Source organism: Oryctolagus cuniculus, chromosome 2 (assembly GCF_964237555.1).
Source record: "Oryctolagus cuniculus chromosome 2, mOryCun1.1, whole genome shotgun sequence".
NCBI lineage: Eukaryota > Metazoa > Chordata > Mammalia > Lagomorpha > Leporidae > Oryctolagus > Oryctolagus cuniculus.
In genome coordinates this window covers 169,552,421-169,573,663 of record NC_091433.1, presented here as the reverse complement: position 1 = coordinate 169,573,663, position 21,243 = coordinate 169,552,421, and the positions used below count along the sequence as shown (strand labels likewise).

General features: G+C 40.6%; 1 protein-coding gene across 15 annotated transcripts in view; it reads left to right on the top strand.

Moving 5' to 3' along the window:
* LTBP1 (latent transforming growth factor beta binding protein 1) overlaps positions 1-21,243 on the top strand; it is a 445,461-nt gene that overhangs the window by 381,419 nt on the left and 42,799 nt on the right. For 8 of the 15 annotated variants that reach the window (XM_008254559.4, XM_051843011.2, XM_051843014.2 and 5 more), the window contains 2 exons: positions 15,059-15,184; positions 18,383-18,526. In XM_008254559.4, the coding sequence (XP_008252781.3) occupies positions 15,059-15,184; positions 18,383-18,526 (270 nt within the window). The remainder of the gene's footprint in view (positions 1-15,058; positions 15,185-18,382; positions 18,527-21,243) is intronic. The other 7 variants (XM_070069261.1, XM_070069260.1, XM_051843012.2 and 4 more) reach the window with 1 other exon arrangement.

The following is a 21,243-nucleotide window of genomic DNA, read 5'->3' as shown; positions in this document are numbered from 1 at the left end:
CAAACCCGGGGAGGGCCGAGCAGACAAAAGAACAGCGCAGGGTTTAGTGTCGTTCCTCCATGAAGAGGGGGAGCGACAATCATCAATAGCATTTTTTCTCTTACATAATTTTATCATTCCAAGCAGAACACTTTATTTTAAATCGATTATTGTTAAATTAGAAGAAATAGGGCCGGCGCCGCAGCTCACTAGGCTAATCCTCTACCTAGAGCCGGCACACCGGGTTCTAGTCCCGGTCGGGGCACCGGATTCTGTCCCGGTTGCCCCTCTTCCAGGCCAGCCCTCTGCTGTGGCCAGGGAGTGCAGTGGAGGATGGCCCAGGTGCTTGGGCCCTGTACCCCATGGGAGACCAGGAGAAGCACCTGGCTCCTGGCTTCCGATCAGCGCGGTGCGCCGGCCACACCACAGCGCGCCAGCTGTGGCGGCCATTGAGGGTGAACCAACGGCAAAAGGAAGACCTTTCTCTCTGTCTCTCTCTCTCACTATCCACTCTGTCTGTTTAAAAAAAAAAAAAAAGAAAAAAGAAATAGAATGTTACATATTTTTAGTATATTTTAAAATATTTTTGAATATCCTTTCTATGTTTTCCTGTGCAGCTTACATTTGCTGAAATATTTACTCCTCAAAGATGGAGCTTATCCTAAAATATTTCATTATTTTTATTTCAGTAGTTTTTCTGGCTTTAAGAGTTCATTCTTAAAAATTTAAGTGCTGAGAAATACAAAGAAAAAAATCAGTCATTGATCCACTAACCAGTGATAACTAATAAAAACATTTGGCACTTTTAAAATAATGCTTTGGTATTTACTTTTGTTATAAAATAGGATCATTTTTATCTTTACCTTTCCACTTAGCATTGTAGTCATTAAATTTTTCTAATATTTATACCCCTTGAAATGACTACATCCTTCCATCATACTATTTTGGTATAGAAATATATTTCCCAGTTTTTATTCTAAGAATCCAAAGGAAAGACATAAATACAGTGCAAAACTGACAGCAAGATTTATTTAAAGAGAGAATACATTCATGCCTGAGTGTAGACAGAAGCAGCAGCAGTTCCCTTTATGGGGTAGGCGACGGTCTTCTAATTGAATATGTAAATAAATGGGGTGGAGTTTGGGCAGAGCTTAGTGTGTGTGTGTTTTCTGGGGGTGTTGTGGTTCCTTCAGGTGGAATTTAACTTCCACGTAGCCATTGTGGCATCTCCTCATTCCTAGTCCTGGATGAGATGCAGGTGCCTCGTGGGAAAGGCGGCTTACTGGACTGATACACAAGAGAATGGAGTTGCAGTGCAGGGCTGCAGAGACAGAAGTTGTGGGAAAAAATCCCAGCCCATTTATTTCTAACCTACCTGGCTAGTTTCTGTATATCAATTGTAGCGTCCATTTTTAAATGTGTGCTTCTAATTGTTTCATATGTGTGTGTGTGTTTCCTTGATGTTCCTATTTATTTTCATTCGTGATTATGTCCCTATACTATATTTTTAAATTTTTTAAATTAATATAAAGAGAATAGATTTCATATATTTCATAGGTAACAGTTCTAAGAAGATAATCATGCTTCCCTCCCTCCCTCGATCCTTCTCCTTTCTTCCTTTTTTAAAAAATTTTTGCAAAAATGTAATTTCAGTCCGCTCTATAATTATAGGCTTAATGCACGACTAACCATAATATTCAATAAGTAAAAATATAAAGACCACAGTTCCACTGGAGTATAAACAAGGGCTAAAACAACAGTCAAATCATGAGGTCTGTTACATTCCTATACATTTTTTGTATTCTATATTAACTACTACATATAAGAGAAAACATATGATTTTTGTCTTTTTGGGACTGGCTTATTTCACTAGGCATAATGGTTTCCAGTTGCATCCATTTTGCTGAATTTCTATACTAGATTTTAAGAAGCTACTAACAATATCAAAGGTTATGAGCCCTTTGATAGTACTTAGATATCCATAGCCTCTTTGTTTTCCAGAAGGGTTCTCCCAATTTCTTGTTCCACCAATACCATAGGAGCCTTCCTACCTTCTAGCATTCTGTCCAAAAATAAACATGAGCTCATATTTTTTTCTCAGCGAATTTGATAAGGAAAAAGCAATACCTCATGTTAACTTGCATTTATTGTTAATAATGTTTGGTACTTCTGTGTCTGTGAAATAGTTTTTGCATAAAGTGGCGTTTTAATATTTTCTATCCAATATATGTATGTTAATGTTAGTAATCATTTATCAATATTCTGCAAATACAAATTGAGTATCTTATCTGAAATGCTTGAGATCAAAAGTGTTTCAGATTTTTGAATATTTACATATACATATAATTTTGTTGTTGGACCCAAGTCTAAATACAAAGTTCATTTGTTTTGATTACACCTTACATACATGGCCTAAAGGTGATTTTATACAGCATTTTGAATGATTTTGCACAAGAAACAAAGTTTTGTACATTCAGCTTTGATATTCATTACATTATGTTGGTGCTCAAATGTCAGATTTTGGAGCACTTTGAATTTCAGATTTTCATATTATAGGTGATTGACCTATATTTTCCCATTCTTTAATATATCTTTTCATTTGATAATGCTTTTCTTTCACTTTTAGAAGTTTTCCATATTTTGTGACCAATTGTATATTCTTCTGTATTTATGATGCTATTTTTATATTTAACTTTTTCATACATCTGAGATACAAAACGAAGCATATCCCTGCCCATCATTTTGCTCTTGTCATTCTAGAAGAGCTTTCCAAGTCGGCCTCTGATCATATCTAATACAGATTCCTACACTGGGAATCCTGCTTTCTAAATCTCCAATGTGGTAGATTTTGGGTGAGATCGGAGATGCCATGACCACCAGTTGCTTCTCTAACCCAGCCCCATGGCTTTCCCCAGTACAGTGTCTGTTAGTGCCCAGCCATGGGTTTTGGTGATAATGTGATGTTCCAGCATTTTAGGGTCTTCGTAAAAGTTCAGTGAAGACAGGAAGACACTGTATGAATAAACATGTTTTTCAAGAGTCCAAAATGACTCCAGGAGGCCCCAGGTGAGCCTTCAAGAGCTTGGAAGGCAGAAGAAAGTTAAACGGATTGAGAATGTGATGTGAAAACTGTAGGAGGCAGTGTTCCCAGTAGAAAAAAAAATGCCATAGGCAAAGATTTGGAAACATAAATGTTGCACAGAATTAGGTACCCTGTAAGTCAATTAGTTTGGGTTGAATATGTGAAAAAGGGCATAGTGATACGTGAAGCATAGCTGAAGAGGGAGGCAAAGGCTACATTCTGATGGGCTTGCTTGCACTGAACAAGTAGTCCCTGCACACTTCTGTGCCATGCTCTGTTGTGGACTATGCACCACAGTGATAGTGAAACAGACATGCTTTCTACCATCTAGGAGCTGCTTAGGCAGGAGACAAATGTAAATAAATGATCTTTCCACAAAGCTTACAGCCACAAACCATCACACTGCTGTGAAGGGAAAAATGGGGCCCCTGGGAGGAAGGAAGGGGAAGGCTTTGTGTCAGCTGGAGGATCTCTCTGCAGAATAGCATTAGAGCTGGGCTGTGAAGAATGAGCTTATGCTGGGAGAGTGGGAGATGACAGGTGGAGCGGGGCATCCCCAGGTAGAGTTGCAGTAAGTGCAAAGGCTCTGAGACAGACAAGTCCTTGGTACATTGAGAGAAAGGCAAAAGACCTGGTGCCTAGAGAGGAACTGGCACAATAAGAATGGAGCAGGAAGGCCAGATTAGAATATGTACTCCTTACAGGGTACATATTACAGTAAGGAGTGTGGGTTTATTCCAAGTGTAATTAAAGCAGACTGATAAAGTAGAATCAGAATGGTATATAGTCTACACAATTTCTTTATTTTATTTTATTTATTTCTTTATTTATTTTTATTTTTTGACAGGCAGAGTGGACAGTGAGAGAGAGACAGAAAGAAAGGTCTTCCTTTGCCGTTGGTTCACCCTCCAATGGCCGCCGCGGCCGGTGCGCTGCAGCCGGTGCGCTGCGGCCGGCGCACCGCACTGATCCTAAGCCAAGAGCCAGGTGCTTCTCCTGGTCTCCCATGCGGGTGCAGGGCCCAAGCACTTGGGCCATCCTCCACTGCACTCCTGGGCCACAGCAGAGAGCTGGCCTGGAAGAGGGGCAACCGGGACAGAACCCGGCGCCCCGACTGGGACTAGAATCTGGTGTGCTGGCGCCGCAAGGCGGAGGATTAGCCTATTGAGCCATGGCGCCAGCCAATCTACACAATTTCTAAGGCATATTTTGCTTCCATATTTTAACATTGGGATGCTTCTTATAGTTAAGGCAGTTAACAAACAACAGTGTGAAATTATTTAATTTGCAGAGTATGTTTTTCTTTCTTAGTGATATATAAAATAATTATGTTCCTTTAAATGGGGTAGGGAAGTCTTGGATTGGATTTACTTCAATAATTTACAGATATTCAAAGATAACTTAATTGAGATATAACTAACATAGCATATAATTTAACCATCTAAAATTTTAAAAAATGAGTAGTTTTTAGTTTGTTTGCAGTTGTACAATTTCAGAACATTTTCATCACTCAAGAAAGAAACTCGGTAACCATTCGTAGTCATTCCCTTTTCCCTCCCCGCCACCCTCAAGCTCCAGACAATCACTATTCTTCTTTCTGTCTCTATACATTGCAGACTCCAGAATTTCAAGTTGTGCTTTCTATTGGTAGTTCTATATCCTTTGACCAACATCTTCCCATTTCTTGTCCCCTCCCCGTCCCCAGCCAGCTAAGCCTCCGATGTTCACCGTTGTACTCTCTACTTCTAGGAGATCAGTTTTTCTAGATTCCACCCAAGAGTGAGATCACGTGGTATTTGTCTTTCTGTGCCTAACTTATTTCATGTACCATAATGTTCTGTAGGTTCATCCCTGTAACTTATATTATTAACGTATATACCATCCAGGATGCTGTTTGAAGGTGGGTTTAAAGGGACAAGGAAAAGTCAGAGTGTCTCCTAGGAAAATATCGCAGTAGTTCAGGTCAGACATTTCGGTCACTCAGGCTAGGGTGTTGGCAGTGTGATGGAGTGAAAGGGGTGACTCATATGTTTTGGAGAGAGAACTGGTATTGGATTAGAATATAGTATTGGATTAGATATGGAGCATGAATTGGAAGGAGTATTAAGGGATTATATATTGTGGCTTTAGCAAGTTGAGAACTGGGTACACTATTTGCTAATGTGGTGAAAAATGAAGCAGTTATTTTTAAATATCAAGAGTGTAGTTTGAGTATATTAAATTAGAGTAGCCTATGAAATATCCATGTGAAAGTGTCAGGCAGACAATTGAATCAACAGAGGTCTAGTGTTCAGAAAAGTCTCGACTGGAGATATAGAGCAGGAATTACCAGATATAGATGGTATTTGGAACCGTTGGCAGGAATAAAGCTTCCAAGTAAGATCATAGAAAGAGAAGAAAACAGGACCTAGGACTAGTCTGTGAGGAACTTCAACATCTAGGCATCAGTAAAGGGAAGACTGTACGAGTGGTCGTGGGGTGAGAGGGAACCCAAGAGCATGTAGAGTCACAAAATGGGAAGATGTTTGTTTGCAGTTGTACAACAAGAAGGTATTCAGCTGCATTGAGTGCTCCTGAGAGTTTTGGCAAGAAAACAGCTAAGAGGGTTTTACAAAGTGGTGGGCCCCATTTCAGTGGATTCTTCTGCCCAGGATTCACACAAGAATGACAAACGATGGAGTGAACAAAAGTTAAGAGCTTTGCCTGATAAAAGGGAATAAGAAATATTCTGGTGGAAAGGAGGCTTTGTGTTTTGTTTTGTTTTGTTTTTATGGGAAATGCTAGGGGATTTTGATCCTGCTGGAATCATTCACCAGACAGGGAAAGTAGAAGATGTTGGGGCAATGGGACCACTGGGGAAAGTGGGAACAGAGTCAGAGGGCTTGTGGCAGAGCCTCCATACAGTTATCTGTGGAGAGAAACTGAAGAGGTTAAGCAGATGGTTACTCGATTGGGTTATTTCAGTAGATACATCGTTCGGTCATTAGGAGAGATGAGTTGTCATGGTGAGAGGCAGAAAGCACACCGGGTAGGCCACTGAAGGAAGCTGGGTGAGCGTTAGTGAGGCCCTGAATCAGGTTGGAAAGGAGGGAGAGATTGGAGATATAACCAAGGACTGAATTTAGATGGGTGTGATGGTAGAATGTAGGGAGGTAATCAAGGATGACTCCCGTGTTTTTGGATGAAATAATTAGGATGATATGATTTATTTTTAAGTTGGTTTTCAAAAGGATTTCTTTATGAATGGGAAATGTACAAGGGTACTTCAAAAAGTTCACAGAATATTAAACTGAAGGAAAAGATCTTTTGGGTGCAAAAAAATTGAAATACATGCAGTTTATTCATAATATTTTTCATGAAAGTTTTAAAGATACCTTGAATGTGTGGAGTTCAAAAAATTTTTTAAAGATTTATTTATTCATTTGAGAGGCAGAGTTACAGACAGAGGGAAAGAGAGAGGGAAGTCTTCCATCTGTTGGTTATCTTCCCAAATGGCTGCAATGGCCAGGCCAAAGACAGGAGCCAGGAGCTAATTCTGGGTCTTCCCGATGTGGATGCAGGGGCCCAAACACCTGGACCATCTTCCACTGCTTTTCCAGGCCATTAGAAGGGAGCCAGATTGGAAGCAGAGTGGCCAGTATTCGAACCAGTGCCCATATGGGATGCTAGTGCTGCAGGCGGAGGCTTAACCTACTACACCACTGCACCAGCCCCTCAAAAAAATTTTGCACTGAATAAACTTTTAATTCCGTTTGCCATGAACATTTTGAAACACCTAGAGGCTGGCAATGTGGAATAGCTAATAAAACCTCCGCCTGCAATGCCGGCATCCTGTGTGGATGCTGGTTCAAGTCCTGGCAGTACCACTTCCCATCTAGCTCCCTGCTAATGCACTTGGGAAAGCAGCAGGGGATGGTCCGAGTCCTTGGGCCTCTGCATCTGTGTGGGAGACCCAGAAGAAGCTCCTGGCTCCTGGCATCAGTGCAGCCCAGCCTTGGCCTTTGTGGCCTTTTGTAGAGTGAACCAGTGGATGGAAGATCATGCTTTCTCTGTAACTCTGCCTTTCAAATCTTAAAAGAGTTGATAAGAACAGAGTAAAGTTTTGGTTTAGTTTCTCTGAAACTTACAGCTTCTTGCAGATATCAAGTGGGAGGCTCATCTGGGAAATTTTTAAAGAATAAGTAAAACTCTTTCAAAGTAATACATTTCAAGGCAGGGGGAAAATTATCTGTCATTGGCCAGCCACATTTTTTCAAATTTATGTGCTAGAAACTTATATGTGAAATAGCTTTCAACATAGACTCGGACCATCAGGGTCCCCAGGTTTCCCCTGCCCTCCCTTATCAGGCCACAGCAGGGCATTCAGACTCTACACGAGGACCATGGCTTTTGCTGTGTTCTGGCTCATCCCCATTTTTCAGAACGAAATTATTTTCCATAACATACAAGACCCACATTCTCCAGCCTTGTAGATGTTGCCAAACCTCAGTGGATCTTTTTTAAAAGCTGCCACAATATCCTATTGTATTGCCTGGGCCATCTCCAAATCCAGTTTTTAATTTCCTATTGGCTAAATTTTATGTTTTAGGCCTTGTGTTCATCTTCTGTGTAATGCTGGCTTCCCTCCTATACTGTGAGAGAGACCTTAATCTCTTTTGGGCCAGCAGCCATGCCATTTAAAATTCCTTTGGGCAGCTATTCAGATGGTTTCACATCTTTCAATCCCACTTTGGGGCTGGGATTTACTGTGTCCTAGTTGGCTTCCATTTCTTTTGGTAAGGAGTGGGCGGGCTGCATTTCCCTTGAGCAGGAACCCTACATCTCTTCCAGTGTAAGCCCTTTTCTTTGGATCTCTTTTCTTAATATTCTGGTGCCAAGTTTTAACCAATTGCAGTTGGTCAAGAAGACCTGGGTGGAAAGAGTGGGTCATTTCCTCTTTAGGATAAGATCCAACAGCCTTGATGCTGGTCATGGGCCTGGGGCCTCCTGAAGTTGGCACACCATCGGTGCCTATGTGCTTGCTTCCAAGTGTCTTATAGAATCTTCTTTAGTGCCGAAAGTACCTCTCTACTTAGATTTCTTTCTTTCTTTCTTTTTTTAACCCAGAAACCTTTTATTTAAGGTGTTAAACTTCATTAGATTTCAAGCTGATGATGCTGATACTTCTGGTTTTAACAACAGAGATGTCAAGGTGTTGTTCAACGACAAGAGTACTTGATTAAACTGCAGGCCAGTGAGTGATGGGTCAAGGAGTTGTAGCTGAGAAGGGTTGGTTTTCCATCTTTATGCATATACTCCAGTATGCTTATGGGGCTCTCAATTCAGTTAGTTTTATTCACCTTCCAGAACTGACTTTTCATAACCATTGTTGTGGTGGGAGGCAACAGGATATATAGGATAGAGCCCAACAGTTGGATTCAGAAGATCATTCCTTGACTTTGCTCCATTGCTTTGCCTTCTCTACCAGTGACTGATCATGTAACCTTGAGGGAAGTCACTTTCTGCTCTAAACTTTAGTTTTCTGGATAATAATTGAGTTCCCTTCAAGGCTAAAGGAATCACAGGATTCATCTAAAAACGTTCTGATAGCCAAAAGGCTATTTCTTCCCAATTCTGCAGTAAATGTGAAGATTTTCTTGTGAATGATCCATTACTAGAAATGACACTCCCATTCCCACCATCTAACTGTTTAGTTTTCTGGCAGCACAAGGAAGTCTTTGCCTAATAAGTAGACATGCCTTCTAAGAATAAGGACAAAGGAAATAAATAAAAACAAACAAACAGAAAAAAACAAAGGAGGATGGCACCAAGTCTCTGGCCTTGTACCTTTATTTGAAAATTGGATATGCATTGTTGTAGTTCTGCTCTTATGTAGATTCCTGATAATGATCAGTGGGTTTTGAAAAACTTTGACCCTTTGAGAAAACACACTCGATAAAAAGCATAAGGATTAGAAAATTGGGCTACCAAATAGCTCAGTAGTTAAGACCCTGAAAAGTATGGGCCTGTTGTTCACTGACAACGTTGCTACTTTTAAAGTGAGCCAGTAGCTGTTTCAATCATGAGGAACGAGGTTCTATTTTTTTTTTTTTCTGACATTTAGGTAACTTGTTATGGGAGAATTCATCATTGGTCCACTATTAGTCATTTGAGTAATTCTTGACATCAGTTCCACTGAAACATCAATTTTTATCCCATGTTTTGTGCAACATAAATAGAAAACACTTGTAAGACAAGTCAGCAGTTACTATCTGGATTGGCAGTTGAGAGATTGCTGGACAGTCACTCCTGCAATCACTCATCTGTGGGGTGGCATCGTGGGTGATAATATCCTGCATGGCTCATACAGTTCCCTGAGCGAAACTGACAGAACTGCCCTTTGTTCGGCCAAAGAGAAAACAGATATTTGGATAATTCAAAAAATTAATTTCATATACAAAGTTCAACTTTAGCAAAAACAGGATGCCTTTCACTTCTCCAGATGAACAGTGGAAAAGTACTCAGAGATCTCAGATCATCAACAAAAGTTCTAACAAAATAATTTTTATATAGGTCATTAGAGAAGTAAAACAAATATTGTCCCTTTGTCAAGGTATTACCTCACCTCATTGTTGAAAATGAAAACTTTCATGTTTTTATTGAGAGTTTTGTTATATCACTTTTATAAAACATTAGCTTGTAAAAGTTTATAAAATCTTATTTTATAAAATGTTAGTAGAATGCCTGTTGTTAGTCTCCAACAGGCATTCTACTTTATTTCTTCCTATTCATTCAAATCCAAAATATTGCTCATCTAAATTTTCTCGGTTAATCACTGTTGCCATCAGTCTGAGTCTGCAGGACACCCAGGAATTCCTAATCATCTTGGGGCTTGTTCACATTCAGCACAGTTACTCAGCTCCCATGCTGGTGAACAGTAATGAGAGATCATCAGCTGCTATTATTGCATGGAATTAATCTGAAAGAAAACTAGAGTTTCCTTTAAAAATCTGGACTGGCAAGCCACCAGATTTCTAGTGACTACATCCCCTTCCTCTTTGGCGATGCCTCCGCTTATTTTAGTAGAGAAGTAAGTAGCTGGCGAGGCTTAGTTGAAGGTTCCCCACCTTGAAAAGAAGTCCTGATGAATGCAGCAATGGCACAGAATGCCCTGGGATTAGAGAGGAGTGGCCCTGCCCTGGCATCTGCTTTTGGAGTAGCCAAGGAAGGTACCAGCAAGGAGGCAGCCCTTGGGCTGATTCTTAAAGGCCAGGAGGAGATTCTAAGCCAGCCATGAGAGGCAGAGGGGCAATGTAGGGAGTCCAGCAGAGGAAGGAATGTGCATCACACTGGTGAGAAATCAGAGGCCATGGCTTTTCGAAGAACTCTAGGATGCTTGATAGGACTGGAATGCACACTGGGAGGGAGGTTGGTTGAAAACTGCATCCAGACATATAATCAGCAGCCGGATGATGAATGGTACCTTGTGTTCTACCAAGTAGGTTACTTTCTGGCCAAGAAAGAGAGTCTGGGCAGGGGAATGGTGCTGGTATGTTTTGCATTTTGGAAAGCGCATATAGGCAGAAGCTAGGGGGAGGATAGATGGGAGCAGGGGAGGGAAGCAAGAGAACATAGGGAAGGTAATCAAGGCTCAGGAATGTTAGGAATAGGTGAGATGCCATGATATGAAGGGACAGGGAGTAGGAGAAAGGGAAGGATGATGTTAAGATGTTTGGCTTAGGTGGATTTGCTGTTGAAGGGGTTATGGGAGAAATGGAGGTGAGGTGAAGAGAGGAGTGACAATTAGTATATTTGTTAACATGTCCAATAGATCTCGCATGAATGGTTGTGTAGGGCAGAGTTCAAGAGAGACTAGGGAATCAGCAGTATGTAAATGGTACTTGAAGTGTTTCTGAGTTTCTGTCTGGCCCCTAAATCCTGTGGGAATGACATCTCTTGGATGCCCACTTCCAGAAGTGCACAGTGAGCAGTGGCCTCCATGAAGTGACTTGGTGACACCATACAGTTCTTGCCCCTCATCCCCCATTGCCATCAGAAAAGGAGTTATAATCCTTGCCCTATTCTCACATTGGAAATCACCCAGAACAGACTTACTGAGTGTCCTCTTTGTTTTATATGTTGCAAAGGAGATGCATATTTTTAGATGTGAAATAATTATATTAATTTTTCAATTCAAGCTGGGAGAGTAAAATAGAAAGAGAAAACAAAAGGAAGGATGGGAAAGTTCTTGATGAGGGCAGGAAGATGGTGAATTCAGCTGTAGTCTTCAAAGGGTTGAGCCTGTGGCCAATCAAATAGGAATGATTAAAAATAAGAAATGTACTTGTGAGAAAGCTCTGGGATTCATCCCAAGGATTATGGAATTTGGGGGAGTCTAGGAAGGGTGGAGAGGGTGCATTAAGCCTGCAGCAGCCCTCCTGAGGTGGGGGGGCTAAGCCTCAGCAGACACCCACTCACCAGCTGTGCAAGGGTGCAGGCAAGCCACAGTGGTTAAAGGTGGAACAAAAACAACATTCTATCCCTGAGCATGGGAAGAGAGAATTCACAGGATGGGTGTTCTCCAGACTGGGAGGTCAAGGGTGACTAACTGGAAAATGATCATCAGATGTAATGAGGAGTCAGCCACTGGTTTCTTTTCTCAGAGGAGCTTTGGTGGGTTATAGTTAGGAAGTGAGATTCTAGGTCATGGAGGACAAAGTAGGTAGGCATTTGGCCTAAGAGTTAAGACACCTGCAAGCCGTTTCAGATGCCTGGGTTTGAGTCCCAGCTCCACTCCTGCTTGCATCTTTCTGCAAATGCAGAACCCTGAAAAGCAGCAGTGATGGCTGAAGTATTTGTGCCCCTGCTTCCCGTGTGGGAGACCCAGATGGAATTCCTGGCTCCTGACTTTGGCCCAGCCTTGGCAATTGTGGGCATTTGGGGAGTGAACCATCAGATGATAGGGCTGTGTTCAGACTTGTTCCCTCTCTCTCTGTGTCTACCTCTCAAGTAAGTAAATAAATAAATAATGTAAAATAAAAAGGACCTTTTTAAAAAGAAGGAAGAAGGACTGTAACAGCAGAAGCAGCAGTAGCAGTAACTGACGTATCTTGGATGCTTCCTACATTAGCTGTCAGGAATTATTCTAAACTTGTGTTGTTTAATCTTTTTTTTTCCAGTTTATTTTAGCTTATATTTGGTCTACCAGCTTAATGTAGATTTTTTTAAAAAACAACATTCCTTAAGCATTTATATAGAAAACTTGAGATACCAACTATAATTACATGGGCTTAACTATCCCACCAAAAATCCCCTTAAAAGTCAACTCACATAATCTTTGGAGTAGTTACAGGAAAATACTAATGTTGTCAATATTATTGCTCATAGTGCTACTATTAATTTCTTACAGATAAGCTGCACAGTCATCATTCATAAAGTCAGCAACCATGGATAGAGAACATTCAGGAAAAAAAATGCATCTGGCCTGAACATGTCTAGACTTGTTTTCTTGTCATTGCTCCCTCAACAATACAGTGTAACAGCTATTCCTATAGCATTTACATTGTGTTAAGAATCATATGGAATCTAGAGATGATTTAAAGTACATGGAATGATACATATAGGTCATAGGCAAATACTGTGCCATCTTAGACTTTGATATCCAATAGAGATCCTGTAACCAACCCCCCAGGGATACTGAAGGGTGACTGTTTTAAAAAAATAAAGGCAGTGCATTTAGACGATTGTGTTGAGATTTTCCAGTGCTGTGAATGAATGGGAAAGCACAGCATGTAACAGAATAATCTCGTGTAAAGCTTTTTCAAGCAATATTAACATTGTGCAAGGTGGTGAGGGGAAGAGGCAGGGAGGAATAACTGAAGATGCTGGAGGATTCTTGGGGCACTATGGGCTGCAGAGGCTATTTGGGTAGGAGAAGGAATCCTGACTTGAAAGGAGATAGGAAAATTTCTTTTTAAAAAAATTATTTAAGGTATACAAACTTCATGCATTTCATACATACAAATTTAGGAACATAGTGATTCTTTCTACCCTACCTTCCCTCTTGCCCTCACTCCCACCCTTCTTCCTCCTCCCTCTCCTATTCCCATTCTTATTTTTTACAAAGATGTATTTTCAGTCACCTTCATACTCATAAGATTAACCCTACACTAGGTAAAAGAGTTCAACAAATAGTATAAAGAGAAAAAAATTTTTCTGAACAGCTGAGACAAGGGCTGTTCAAAATCGTTGCATCTCAAAGTGTCAATACCATGCCTATAGATTACCTTTTAGGTACTCTATTAGTTGTCACAGATCAGAGAGAACATATGGTCTAGGTCTTTTTGTGACTGGCTTATTTCACTAAGTATAATGGTTTCCATTTGCATCTATTTTGTTGCAAAAGACAAGATTCCATTTTTTACCACTGTGTAGTATTCCATTGTGAACATATACTGCAATTTCTTTATCCAGTCTTCAGTTGATGGATATCTGGGTTGATTCCATATCTTAGCTATTGTGAACTGAGCTGCAATAAATATAGTATACAGATAACTTGTTCATATGCTTTTTTTGTTGTTGTTGTTCATTTGGGTAAATTCCCAGGACTGGGATGGCTGGGTCATATGGTAGGTCTATATTCAGATTTCTGAGGTATCTCCATACTGTCTTCCACAGTGGCTACACCAGTTTACATTCCCACCAGCAATGGATTAGGGTACCTTTTCCCATACATCCTTGCTGGCATTTGTTGTTTGTTGATTTCTGTATGAGAGCCATGCTAACTGGGGTGAGGTGAAGCCTCATTGTGGTTTTTATTTGCATTTCTCTGATTACTAGCGATCCTGAGCATATTTTTTCATGTAAGACAATATCTTTCTAATCAGAGAATTCAGAAAAATAAGAAACTGATGTAGTAACATGTTTTGTGATCAAAAGTGAAACTTGCACTTAGTAGCAAAAATCCCTGGATATATTTCCATTTTCTTCTAGAAAATTTAATTCAGCTTTAAGAACTTAAAAGTGAAAAGTTTAATTTTGTTATTATTATCTACCCTTCAACTAAATTCTGGCAAGCAAAGTTTAACTTGTCATTTTATTTATCATTCATTATCTGATATCATTATTTGGACATCAAAGTAAAAGTCTTCTTGGTGTGTCTTTGGATGTTATCATTACATTCTCTCAATTGTTTCTCTGAAAGTCTGTACTGATTTAAGTCCAGGGGCAGAAAGATCAGAGAACCTTGAATGTGAAAGTATATACTGTGGCAATTCACAATGAGAATGTTTAGGAAAGAAAAGTGAAGAAAATGAGCACTTGGAAGCATGAAGAACTCAATCTGAAAGTCCACTGTAACTTTACAGTGGAGACATCACTTTTATGAGCACCCCCCTGTACTGATGGGGGGAAGGCACAGGGTCAGTGTCAGTTTATTTATAGAGAATAGCATGTGTTTGCAAGTTGGCTACTCAGTGGGAGCAGCATTGGCATTTAGGACTTTGCGTGGTTGTCATTTGGGGACCCAGAATCTTCTCTTGTGAATAACTGACACTTGGCTGGCCACCCTGCTGACTCGATGGGTGTGTTGTGCACACTCGGTCAAGGTTATCAACATGGCTGAGCACACTGTTGCTTCTTCTCACCTACAGATCTGCCGATAAAACTGTCCTTAGCATTTGCTGCAACTCAAAGAGCTGACGGTGTTGTCCGTGTTCCCCTTGTAGGAATAATTTCTTCTTGCAAATAAAGAGTTGGAAACGTTTAGGAAATACATTTCAGTATGAAAACATTTCCTGAGGACAAGTCGGTGTTTTCTCATGGAACCCAATGTTGTGCCTATGAAACCATTTTCATCAAAAACATTTTATTATTATGTAAAATGTTTTAAAAGTTCTGTGTCAACATGATCATCCACTACTAATCAGGATGTATTGCGTGCCTCTGTTTATCACTAATAACTGGTGTTTGTCAGCCCATGTTTGTTTTGTACCTGATGTTAAAATGTCTTTTTTACAGATATTGATGAATGTGTTAACAACACTATTTGTGACAGTCACGGGTTCTGTGACAATACAGCTGGCTCCTTCCGCTGCCTCTGTTATCAGGGCTTTCAAGCCCCACAGGATGGGCAAGGGTGTGTGGGTGAGTTTTTAGATTTTCTTTCCCCAACATGTGTCACGTGTGCCTACAGAAAAGAAATCAAAGTTACTCTGACAATAGATGTTAAGTCGGAAATCTGGGCAGAATTTCATCATGATTTCATATTGCCCTATCATTTGAGGATGTGCAAAAATATCCCATGGCTTCTGGAATGGTGGGGGACACTAAGAAAAGAGAGAAGTGTGACTTTAAATATATTTCTTAAAGGACATCTGTTTAAACTCTCAGCTGAGTATGCAGAACTCTGTAGTCCCTCCTGCATGGTAAAGAGTCTGGTGTGCGGTGTAGCATCTTCCAATTGCATGTTCTTAGGCGGTGTATTTAAGGAAGGGTTTTGGCAAGAGCCTCCTTTCCAGGAAGGGCACCTTGGATTGTGCAGCTTTATTTCTTTAGGCTGTGTTCGGGGACTCATCAGCCTGGATGGGGTCTTGAATATCAAAAGATGTTCCAGAATATAGTCCAGCATGGGCATCTATAGAAGATATTTTGCATTTCAGTTTTTCATCAGTTGTGGTTTCAACTCAGGTTAATTATGAAACACATTTGCAACTGGAGAATTAAATGGGAAAGAGAAGAAAGGTTAGAAAATTCAAAGTGTCACAGAGAAGCTCTCTTTTGCATTCTTCTTAATTAGATAAAAATAGCTTCTACTACATGGAAGATGGCCTTTGAGGAGGATTCAATAAGTTTTTGATTTGAAAATGTACAATTAAAGCATCATTTACTGTCCATGTTAAACCAAGAAAACAAAATCTATCCATCCAGCACTAATGTAGTTTTGTGGCAAGAATCAGTCAAAAAACACATACCGTTGTTCAAGAATTATTTACAAGAAGGCATGGTTATTTAATACAGCAAAGAAACCAGCTCCTGCGCTGGTCTCCTTCCCACTAAAATATGAATGATAAGAATTGCCTGACATCGGCCTAATGTTTTCAGTGAACAGGTAATGTGATTTGGCCCCTATTTACTTCCTAGCTTCACTGATTCCTTCCTCACCTTTTACTTTCTAGCATCTAACAGCCACCTGCTTGTGGCTGCTCAAGTCACTAAGTAGTTATTTGGCTGTCGTTTGCTCCTTCTGTAAATATCTTCCCAGCCTCCCCGCCCCTGAATCTGGATTCATCCCGCTGACTCTTTAAGACTGAAGTTAGGTGGCATCTCCTCCGGGGCCATCTGTGCTGCTTGTGTCACTCTCATGCTGAGCTCAACTCCTCCTCCTGCTTCTAGAACACCCTCCCCACTCACCACCTCTCCCAGAGTGATCCAGTCACATATGCCACCTGCAGCCCACTCCCCCAAGGTCAGGACCTCCATGTGGTTAAGAACTTTCCATCTTTGCTCTTGGGTGAACGCAGTGTTTGGCTGGTTGTGGGTCTCAGTAGATTTTAACCCTGACTGTGGAAGTAGCAGATACTGAACCACTGACTCCATGCAGCTCCGTGTTCAGTTTCTAACCAGCCAGAGGAGTGTGCAGAACCCTTGCTGGTATTTCAGCGTGGCACACAAAACGTCAGCATAGAGAAGGAGGAATTGATATCATTTCATCTTTTGTCATTCTTTGAAAAATATTAGCTGAGCACCTTTTATAGGCATTTCACCACACTGGCTGCTGTATGGAACTGGTATTTCCTCCACTTGGACCCTGGCTGCCCATACCCATAATTGTCGCCTACTTGTCCTTTAGATTTCACTCAGATACCATTACACTAACTCACCCTCTATAAATTTGGGGTTCACACCTATGCTTTGAAAAAGTACTGTGCTGCTTATTCCTAACACTGCCCAAAGCCTGTAAGATTATCTGATCACTTTCCCTCGCTTGACTTTCAGCTTCACTAAGGCAGGAGTTGGGCTGGACTTACCATTATTCTCAAACATAGGGGCCATATGGACCTGGTCCATACAAGCAAGCTAGAAAATGCTTCTTGATTGGATGAAAGCAGTCCTGTGGAAGAGACCCCAGTAGCCTTGTAAATAACGCAAGTTAGAAAGTACAAAATTTCATTTGATATTTACATGAAATTGATCAAGGTGAACTGGCAAATTTCTGAAGTCAATTTTCCTGGTCTGAATTGTGACCATCTGCGTTGATTAAATATTCCAATTCTGCTTTATTTTATATTACAGTATCTCTTCATTAATGAACCCCTGATCATTTGGTTTATATACAAAAGTACACTAGAAAGCTTGGTAATTATCCAACTAAGTCAAAATATATACACTTTTTTATCCAATTAACTTGGTATAGCAGTGGAAATAGGATTCTTTTTCCTGCAAGGCTTGGATAATTACTCAGACTTTTAACTCCGTGTAAATCATCTCAGAGCATGCTCGTGAAAGCTGATGTTTGCACATGTTTAATGCACAAGACCCATGAGCACTTCAGAAATGAATTCAGGTGCTTTGCTGAGCTATGTGCTCCTTGGTAAAATTTCTTAGGAAGAGAAAAGGTTAAAATTAGACACAAACATTAAACTAGCCTTTCTTTAGGGCTGTGTATTGGCTGTGAATAAAGCATACTCATTAGTGACATTTCTTAACTGTTTAAATTATATTTACGTACAGAGGAAAAACATTTAGCAAGGTAGGCATTAGGCTATGGAACATCAACAGAATCTGAAAAGGCAGAGTGAAATTAGGGATTTGGTATTGGACCAAGTTGGTTCACATGAATGATTAATGTAACCTGATGAATAGTTTTTACAATGCTTTTCCTTTATTTCTTAAAAATATATTCAACCTGAATTCTGTTGTTACTTTATGTACATTTGGGCTGCCAGAGAATTATTTTCAGACATTCAAGTAGGTTTTTAAAATTTCGTTGACTGCGCTTATGGAATCCTGTGGCTTCTAATTGTCTTTGGATTAAGAAATGATGGTAGAGTATTGGTTGTTTAAGACTTGGTTATGTTGAAAAGTCAGGATGGTCAAAGGGCACATACCATGCCTTCAAACCAATTCCAGGATGTTCCTTAAAACTAGGAGTGGGAATTAGATCCTTTGCCTTGTGTTTTCCTGGTCCTTTCATAGCACCTGCCCAGAGCTAGCAGAAGGGGTTTGAGTGCTCACTGGGGAGCGCCTGGTTGCCGGCAGGCGCTGCTAGCCTTGGCATGGCTGGTAAAACAGAGCTGCCGGGAATGAGGCACACATCTCACTCGCTCTGTGCGCCTTTTCCAGATGTGAACGAATGTGAGCTGCTCAGTGGCGTGTGTGGTGAAGCCTTCTGTGAAAATGTGGAAGGGTCCTTCCTGTGTGTGTGCGCTGATGAAAACCAGGAGTACAGCCCCATGACCGGGCAGTGCCGCACACGGGCCTCCGAAGGTAAGTCAGTCCCCAGTCCCAGTGGCACTGTACTGGGGGTGGAGGGCTCCTCCCGGGGCCTGTACCTACACAGGTGTGGGCTGGACACTATGAGAATGAGAGAGGAAACAGCCAAATGGCCTGCCACGATGCCGCCTCATCCGTGACCTTTGGGTGCAGGTGATGACTGTGTGGGCTAAGTGACTTCCAGCATGTTTTCCAAGCCAGAGACACCACGAACAGGTTGAAGGATCCAAAAGGATAAGAACATTTGTTGAGGACTGGTTGCAACTCGGATGGCTATCAGCTCAGGGTTTAATACAGCATCAGCTCATTAAGTTGCATAATCCTCCCTTCTTGGCCCTTGGAGAGATGTATCTTGACACTTCTCTAAATTAAAAGCAACATATAGGCCTCTCAGGATCTACAAAGACTTCCACTTGGAATTCTTAAGATGTTTTTCCGGAATTTGGCCAGAGAGTGGCTGTGTTTGCATTTATTTAACATTTGATTTAGGCTGTGTTGTCACTGCACAAGCTGAAGTGGAGAGCTGACAGTTTTCCAGATAAACTAATCCACTTCCAGATCACTCTTTTTAGTTTGTGCCATGGTGCTATAGCTTGGGTGTAATTTTAGGAAAGCAAAAGACCAAATGGTCCTTTGACAGCCAACTTAAATGAAACCTAGGCTTTTTTTTTCTTGTGCAGTTAATTTTATCCATGCTTCTTTAATAGCTGGCATTACTCTTCTATATAGGGTACATTTGATCTGGTAAAATAACTGTCTTTGCAAGTCATAGGGAATAAAATATAAAAATACCTTGGCCTTTTTTTCCAATTATTAAATAGAGAAAGGCAAGGAGTACAGGAATAAATGAACAGTTATTCAAGCACATTGTGAAAGAGAAATGGTGCTGGCCATGAAGAATAGACTTCTACCTTCATTGTACCTACAGTGCCAAAACCCAAGAAAGTCAAACCTGGTTGGTAACAGAATTGGTTAAGTCACTATCTTAATTTTACTTTCCTTGTTTCCATAGAGTAGCATCTCACCCATAGTGTTATTTTGAATTAATTTATGTATCATAAAGTCATACAGTCATTGAATGGTCTATATGAAGATTAAGTAGTCATGATAAAAATAATTATATAATAAATATAATGTTAAGTGGAAAAAAAACCCCAAGATATTCCAGTTTTCACACTCAGGAAGGATAAAAATATATAAAAAGATAATCATAGGACTTCATGGAAATTTTAGTTTTCCCCTTTGTTTTCTAAACTTTCTGTAATATTTTAGTTGGGAAGATCAGTGCTCTGGTCTACTTACCCACTTTCTGTTGATGTAAGCTTGGGCAACTCAGTATCTGTGTTTTGGTTTCTCACCTTTACCTCAGAGTTTTATGAATTTTAAGTGAAATCATATATGTAAGAGTAACTTGTTAATGGAAAAATACGACATGAAATAGTAAGCTATATCTCAGACACAAAAGCAGTTTCTCTTTATTTCTCATCCTTTGATGATTGGAATGCCCTGTTTGAGTCCCTGCTGCTCTACATTTTCACCCAGCTTCCTGCTAATGCACTTAAGAGGCAGTGGATGACAAGCCATGTAACTGGGCCTCTCCCACCCATGAAGGGGACTCAGATGGAGTTTCTGGTTCCTGGGCTCAGCCTGGCCCAGCCCTGGCTGTTGCAGGCATTTGGGGAGTAAACCAGCAAAATGGAAGATTAGTGTCTGTTTCCCTCCCTCCCTCCCTCCCTCCTTCCCTCTCTCTCCCTCTCTGTCCAGTCTTTAAAAAAAAAAAGTTTATATAGTTCACATAGGTTCAGTTAGGGTACATGCCTGGGATCTAGAAGTTTGCTCATTCCTTTTTTAGAGATCAATAATACCTTAAAAAAAAAAAAAACCCATGAGCCAATTTGATCTATTTTTACCGAACATAACTAAGTTCATTGTATGAAGTTGACAATACTGCTTCGGAGAACTTTATGGAGCCTCTTTGTAAATCTTGCTCTTTATCTCCTGCTTTTCAGGTTTTACTATAACCTGTTTTGCCTTTTTGTTGTCTTAGCCCCTCTCTCTTCAGCTAGAATGTTCCTAGCAGTTTTTCCTAGTCACAGGTTACTAAATACCCTAATTCTGGTTTTACAAAAAAACACCATTCTGCATCCCTCACTTCACAACACTTCTCTGCCAGTGAATACATAGCTGCTTCTTGCTCTTAAGGTACCTAATCCAGAGCCTCCACTGTGGCACAGCCGTTTAAGCTGCTGCCTGTGACACCGGCATCCCATGTGGGCGCCAGTTGTGGCCATTTTGGGGGTGAACCAGCAGAGGAAAGATCGATGGATCTCAGTCTTCCCCACCCCCCGCTCCGCAACTCTGCCTTCAAACAAAAAGAAATCTTAAAATAATATACCTAACCCTTAAATTATGAATATTTATGAATATTTTCCCATCCATAGTTCTCTGGCTTCTGCCAAATGGGAAAGAACTTCAGAAAGTTTGTGGAAAATACATATTAAGAAAAAAATATTCATGGAGTTCAGAATTTTTACACTGAAGCTCATCTTTGAATTCTGTTTTCCCGTGAACTTTTTGAGTACTCTCATATTAAACCTGCCCAAGTTTTTTATTGGTTCATATCAGTATGATGTGACTCATCCAGTAACTAGCTGAGTGCATTAACTCGTCTGGTTATTGGCACCTGTGACTTCTGCATACCTCAGTCTGTA